The sequence below is a fragment of the Cariama cristata genome, unplaced genomic scaffold (assembly GCF_000690535.1).
Source record: "Cariama cristata isolate BGI_N322 unplaced genomic scaffold, ASM69053v1 scaffold591, whole genome shotgun sequence".
Classification (NCBI taxonomy): Eukaryota; Metazoa; Chordata; class Aves; order Cariamiformes; family Cariamidae; genus Cariama; species Cariama cristata.
The window spans coordinates 42089-49474 of record NW_009599633.1 but is presented as its reverse complement, the minus strand read 5'-3'; the positions used below and the strand labels follow the sequence as shown (position 1 = coordinate 49474).

The window sequence follows — 7386 nt, the reverse complement described above, 5'->3', positions numbered from 1 at the left end:
GGTGTGAGCTTCCAGCTCTGGCCTGAGATGTGCTGGAGCTCTGGGTGCTGGTGTCTGCCCAGTTTTTACCTGCATCCTGTTCAGCTTTCAGATTTCCTAAAAAAAAAAAAGGAAAAAAAAAGGCATTTCCCTTGCTACATCACTTGTGGTTTGTTTCTTTTTTATTTAAGAATCTATTGTCTCCATTCCCTGTTTTAATAATATTAAAGGAACAAGATTACAATTACTGTTAATTTTTGAGATAGCTATGTGGTACTGGGAATTTGACAGGTTGAATTGAGTAACATGAAGTTGAGCGGGTGGAAAAACCTCATGGCATCGTAGGGGCAGAGTAAGTACCTTTGCATAACATAGCTCATAATACTGATTTATTCGTGTACTACAGGTACACGTGTGCATATCCTCCCTGTTGCTGAATGAAATTCCTGTGTAGCACATGAGAAAATATGGCATTTAGGGAAATGCGAGCTTCTGGCATCTTGGTTAGATACTCGGAGCTGGGGGTGCAAATCTGAGTGTTTTTGCCAAATGTGGTACATGTGATTTGAGGCTATCAGACTACATTGCTCAGTTCTTGAAGAAGACATCTTATTTATTTCCAACCTTCACAAAAGAAAAGTTGAACTTCTAAATGCAGTGTCTCTCAGTAGCATTTAATTATACTACAATCCTACTTTTGCTTTTTATAAGTACCATTAGTTCATATAAGATTAGGGATAATCAGAAAATTGATTTTTTTCCCCTTCTGAGAAGATTTTACAGGATTTATTCTGAAGTTGCACTTTCTGGAGCAGTGTGATCACTGTGACTGTGCTGTGAAACGTAGCTGAAATGACCATGGCATTGCAGATGCCAGTAGTAAACTTCAGAGACCAAGAAGCACTGACTCTGCTAGTGGGAGTTATGCTATTTTTCCTGTTTCATAATCTTATTACCGACAGACAGTTTTCTTTTAACTGTGCTAATATTTTGATATGTGCAGAGATGGTGTAATTTTCACATTTTTCCTTTTCCCTTTGCAGTGTGAGGAGCAGCCTGAATGGGAATGTAATTTATACATGTACCTGTACTTTGTGATTTTCATCATCTTCGGGTCTTTCTTCACATTGAACCTCTTCATTGGTGTCATCATTGACAATTTTAACCAACAAAAGAAAAAGATAAGTAGTGCATATGCTACACATCACTTTGTGATTGCTGCAGAGACCAGGGCAAGGGATAGATTTATAAGCAGTGGCTTTGCCACATTAACCTCGAGATTAGCATTGACAGAACGGCTGCAGAAACCATGTTGCAGGACTTTTACAAAAGCGCAGTTGTAGCAGCCCCCAATGTCCCCGTAGGATAAGCATCCTGAAAATACAGGCTGGAGGATTATATTCCCCACAGAAAGCAGTGAAGCAGCTCCATGCAGATAGGATCTCTGGCACAACCTCTGCCACAGAGGCGCAGACCACCCTAGTGTCCCCCACGCACAAACCCCACTGTCCCTCAGAGCAGTGCAACCCCTTCTCCTCAACCCATCGCCTCCCTGTCCCAAGTGCAGACAGGGTCAGGGAAGAGCAGCCTGGCCTGAGAGCTGTGCTTCTCGCTGCTTTGTACGCATTAAACAAAGGCTTGAGGTTCTTATAGTTTCCCCTCTTGCCCTGGACTTACCTCAAGGGCAGGCAGAATCTGAGTCTTGCTCCTCCTGGGTTGCCTGCACTGCTCTGTGTCTCCTGCCCTTTGCCTTCATGCGATAAGCAGCTCCTGGCATTGCATCTCATCTCGTCTCAAGCCCTTCTTCGATATTTTGATTAAAGCTCCATGAAAAAGAAAATAAGAAAGTAGAAGAGGATGCAGCCCTGAACTTTGGATGGGGGCAGTGGAGCTCTTTTCATCAAAAATAATAGCTTTGTTCTCACCGTATACTTAGGTGGCCAGGACATCTTTATGACAGAAGAACAGAAAAAGTATTATAATGCAATGAAAAAACTTGGATCTAAGAAACCTCAAAAGCCTATCCCAAGGCCACTGGTAAGAATGACGTAATTCAATTGAACTTTGTGTAATAGCTGAATATTTATTTAGTAGAATAAATGTGATTCAACTTCCCACAGTATGAAGGGTGATCGCTCCCAGGTGAAAGCTACTTAGTATTTACATGTTTTGATTTTGGACAATGGTTGCAAGTCCAGTGTCCTGTGGTACAAAATTTCCACTGTTCTGCAATATTGACTAAAAGTCCAATTTGCGTACACAATTTACGTATGCATTTTACATATGCAATTTACATATGCCTGTGGCCACATGCCTGCATTGAATGCATTCATGGCCCCAGTCCAAGATCTTTTCAGTTGTTTCAAGAAGCATTAGGAATAAATGGACTCGAAAACTCTATCATACAACCATTCGTCATCATCTTTAAGTTTATGAAGTTCCAGTCAGAAGCAGTATATTGTCTATTTTCCTCTACCTTCTGTTCAATCAGGAGACAATGAAGTCATCATTTTGACAGAATTCAAATTTCCTGATTAAATCTTCTCCTTTCCTCCAGAACAAATACCAAGGTTTTATTTTTGATGTCGTCTCAAAACAAGCCTTTGATGTCTCCATCATGATTCTCATCTGCCTTAACATGGTTACCATGATGGTGGAAACAGATGACCAAAGTCAAGAAAAAGTGAACATCCTCCATAAAATCAACATGCTTTTTGTCGCCATCTTCACTGGGGAGTGCATCATCAAAATGCTGGCTCTGCGACACTACTACTTCACCAATGGCTGGAACATATTTGACTTTGTTGTTGTGATTCTGTCAATCGTAGGTAGGTGAACCTGGATTTTTACCCAAACTCCAAAGTTAGAGAGGCAGACATAAAATTAATTAGACAAAGTTAAAGGCTTCGTGCAATAATATACCCTTTCGACTCAGAGAATTGGATCCTAAGCATATTTTTTAATATGTAATTATAATATAACATAATACTACCTAACAATAACTGTGTGATCAGCAAAATGATGAGGTTTATCACACCACAGTATTGGTTTCAATGTACACCTAATGGTTCATGGTGATAAAACATGGTCCCGAACTGGCACCATACACTTAACTCCAGTTCTGCATAACAGCCAAAGACAGAGAAGTAAAAAAGCCACATGAAAAGGGCACATGTGGATTGCTGTTGTTTTGCTATTTACTTTTTATTACAACAGTATGAAATAGTCGTTTGGGCAGGTGCAGTGAGTCTGGCTGTTCTCAGCCATGTTGTCACTAGAGCTCCATACCCTTATATATCCAAGGGATGAAACAGAAAGACACAACTTTATTGTTAATTTGTGCCTTTTGCTGTTCTGTAGCCCCAACCAGAGATCGTATTTTAGGTGCTACAGAAGTGCAGGTCAAATGCCTCCCAAAGAGTTTTCACTGAAGTTGGAAATAAAGTAGCAACTGGAAGATGATCAGTTGATCCAACGAGCAGAAGGAACTCAGAAATTTGGCTCTTCCAGAAAAGTTTCCGTTTTGAAAGAGGGAATAGGTGAATGAAAAAGTGTCATGTTAGGAAAACAGAGCCATCTTCTTGTGGGCTGGTGCTCCTGTTGCTTTAAACTCTCTCTGGTGGACCAGGGAACCTGCAAGATCACAGTGCAGGAGATCTCTGGTGCTCAGAGAGCAATGCGTACTTTGGGGGTCCTGGACCACCTGGATTTCACAGATTTGGGTTACCCGGGGAACATCACTACCATGCAGCTGTCATCAGAGCCTTGATGCTGGATACCCTGGCTATGTCCATAGCGGCCAGTTAACCAGAGCTGGTCACGTTGGTCATAGTGCTGCCCTGTCATCAACCATGTCGTTTCAGTGTCAGAGGACTTGAGCAATGACAGTGAGCCCTCTCCCAGGCTGGGCTGGGAGATGGAGCTCAGCACAGCTCAGTGCAGCCAGGGACTGTTGGCATTAGACAGTCTGGACCAAGCTGCTTTGTTTCTGCAGGAAGAGTTTAGCTACAGGGATGCAAGCTCACTTCCTAGCTAGTGCAGTCTTACCTCTTAGTTCCCTCCCAGCCCATCAGGGAAGCTGGAAAACCAACCAAGTGGGTTTCCAGTAGAAACCTGCACTGTTCTGGTGGTGGCTCAGGAAAACAGGGCCAGCACACCAGCGTTTCAGTGCTGACTCACTAACATTTTACAGACAAAAATATTGTCTTATCAGAAAAATTCTGACCAGCTGCACCCATGATAAATTTCTGAGGTGGGTCATGACCAAAAGCTGCAGATATCTGTGTCCTGTCTGAGTTGATCCTGGTTTCTCATTGCCGGTAGACAAGCTTTCCCTTGATAAAACTGCTGCGACCATTGACACCTTTGCTCCTAGTCTCAACAAAGTTTGCACAGCTTAAATGGGCATGAAAACATTGATGACGATGCCATTCCCTTTATCATGGGTCTTCCAGTCTGTGGAGGTTTTCATTGATTTTGTCCATAATCCCGACTGCTTTAAAGGGAATCTTGGGATTATTTCCCATGTACTAACTCGCTGTTTCTCTCTTTTCTTTTCAAGGCACCGTACTTTCTGACATCATCCAGAAATATTTCTTCTCTCCCACACTCTTCAGAGTCATTCGCTTGGCTCGGATTGGCCGGATTCTAAGACTTATCCGGGGAGCCAAAGGAATTCGAACTCTCCTGTTTGCCTTAATGATGTCCCTACCTGCGCTGTTCAACATTGGCCTCTTGCTTTTTCTGGTCATGTTCATTTATGCCATTTTTGGCATGGCTAACTTTGCCTATGTTAAAAAGGAGCATGGGATTGATGACATGTTCAACTTCCAAACTTTTGCTAACAGCATGCTCTGTCTCTTCCAAATCACAACGTCAGCTGGCTGGGATGGTCTTCTGAACCCTATTTTAAACACCGGACCACCATATTGCGACCCAAACCTTCCGAATGCAAATGGTTCAAAGGGAGACTGCGGAAGCCCTGCCGTAGGGATTTTATTCTTTGTTACTTATATCATTATATCATTTCTCATTGTTGTAAACATGTACATAGCCATTATTTTAGAGAACTTCAGTGTAGCCACTGAGGAAAGTACAGAGCCTCTAAGCGAGGATGATTTTGATATGTTCTATGAAATCTGGGAGAAGTTTGACCCTGAAGCCACTCAGTTTATTGAGTATTCTGCACTTTCAGACTTTGCAGACGCACTATCAGAACCTTTGCGCATAGCAAAACCAAACAAAATCAAACTCATAGCAATGGACCTGCCCATGGTCAGTGGAGATAGGATCCATTGCTTGGATATTTTGTTTGCTTTTACAAAAAGGGTGCTAGGAGAATCTGGAGAGATGGATGCCCTTAAAATACAGATGGAGGAAAAATTCATGGCGGCGAATCCATCTAAGATCTCTTATGAACCAATTACAACAACTCTCAGACGGAAACAAGAAGAAGTCTCCGCCATTGTCATCCAGCGGGCCTACAGGAGACATTTGTTTCGGCGCTCCATGAAGCAGGCATCTTACTTGTACCGGCACAGGACTTTTGATGGCAGCATCCTCGAGGACGATGCACCCGAGAAGGAGGGTCTTATTGCGTTCATGATGAACGAAAACTACGGCAGGCCAATAGACAAATCAGAAACTCTATCCTCCACGTCTTTCCCTCCATCCTACGACAGCGTCACCAGAGGTACGAGTGATAATCTTCAGCTGAAGATGACGGACTCGAGCAAAAGTGATGAGGCTATAGATTGTCTTCTCTCGCCGGACAAGGATAAAGAATCAATTGTTTAAATGTTTGATTAGAATGCTTTAAAATATTGTTTACAGAATGTAATGCTCTAACTACACAACGATTGAAGCAGCCTTCTTATTAAAAATTAGTTGCAAAAGAAACAATGGAGTTTTTACCCTTAACTACAGGAGTCTAATAAGTCATATAACCTTTGACCCTGCTCTTTTTGACTTGGCTCAATATTTATATTTATATATGCACAGGAAGAATCTTTGCAGGGTCATAGCTGTTATATCAATGGTGTGAATAAGAATATGCTAGACTGTAAAACAGTAAACACAGTGTATATCTATCCACACATAAAGCCTGGCTGTATACATTCATTTAAGGTCTTACTCATATAGTGTGTTTACTTATGGCGATGTATGACCTTGCATTCTAAAAAAGAAAAAAAAAATATCACAGCTGCTGTAGCAAAATGTAACACTTACTGTATATGTTGTGAATGGTCTTTCATAAATTTATTATATTTGATATTTTTTTACTTAAAAAAAAAAAGGTCTCTTTTTCCGTGGAGATTAATGATCCTTACACTCTTCATGATGGTAATAGGAACTTGTGGGATCCCCATGGCTTGAAGAAGAAATTTGTTGCAAAGTAAACTATCAAAATAGCAACATTTTAACTGCTTATTACACTAAGCCCTCCCTCTTGGGACTTGCAACTGCTGATCAGCAGAAAAAAAAAAAAAAAAACAAAACAGAGAAGGAAATGATGTCAAAATAATGAGAGAAATGGCTTGTTCTATCCTTCAGGATACTAGAGAGTAATGGATTCTGTTTGTAAAACTGTTAATAAAAGCACTAATTTTTTAGTATGTTTCAAGAATCTGCTTTGAATACCACAATCAAACTCGGCATAGAAGTAGTGCATCACGTTTGTGTGTAGTGCTCCAAAGCACCATCTACGCTGGCAAAGTTTCTGTTAAGGTAGTGGGATAGGTTACGTTTTCCCCAGGATCACTGAGCTAAGCAGCCTTATTGGAAACTCTGTGCTCAATATTACTCCAAAAATACTACTACTACTACTACTACTACTACTACTACAAACAACACCAATTGAACCATGCAGAACGGCTGCGACAGTGTGATCAAAAAGGTGGGAGGGGAATTGCCTCTGGATCTGTACACAAATTTTGAGGTTTTGAATCCTTTCTACTCAGTGTCCATCTTTCATTTTCTCAGATAGTACAGTTAGATTACTGGGGAAGGACAAGAAATACAGGAACCAATAAAAAGAATCTACTAGAAAAGATATATATCCTCATTCCTGTAAGCGGAGTAATAGTTACCGTTGATGTGTCCATCAGCTTCAGGCCAAAGAAATGACAACTGAGTGAAAGGTGGATGTGTGGCTGTGGAAAAGTATTAGAGGTTTTACGTGCTCACATAGATTATTATTTATTATTAAACTTTCAAGCTTGATAGGATATAAGAAAGTATTTATGGAATATAGAGACAAGTCCATCATTACAGACAAGTTCTTTCTTTTTCACCTTCAGACTGATTGTACTTGGGTTAGGTTGGACTTCATGGAAAATCTTGAAATTTCTGTAATGAGCCATTGCACTTTAAGGAAGAGTAATTGTGCTTTTCACCTTGGAGAAGCAA

General features: G+C 41.0%; 1 protein-coding gene across 1 annotated transcript in view; it reads left to right on the top strand.

Annotated features, from left to right (window-relative positions):
- Positions 1-5775, top strand: part of LOC104168956 (sodium channel protein type 5 subunit alpha-like) — a gene marked incomplete at its 5' end in the record, with an annotated part of 137117 nt that extends 131342 nt beyond the window's left edge. The window contains 4 exons of the mRNA XM_009709740.1: positions 1023-1164; positions 1916-2016; positions 2537-2807; positions 4541-5775. Coding sequence (XP_009708042.1) covers positions 1023-1164; positions 1916-2016; positions 2537-2807; positions 4541-5775 — 1749 coding nt within the window. The remainder of the gene's footprint in view (positions 1-1022; positions 1165-1915; positions 2017-2536; positions 2808-4540) is intronic.
- Between the last annotated feature and the right edge of the window lie 1611 nt (positions 5776-7386).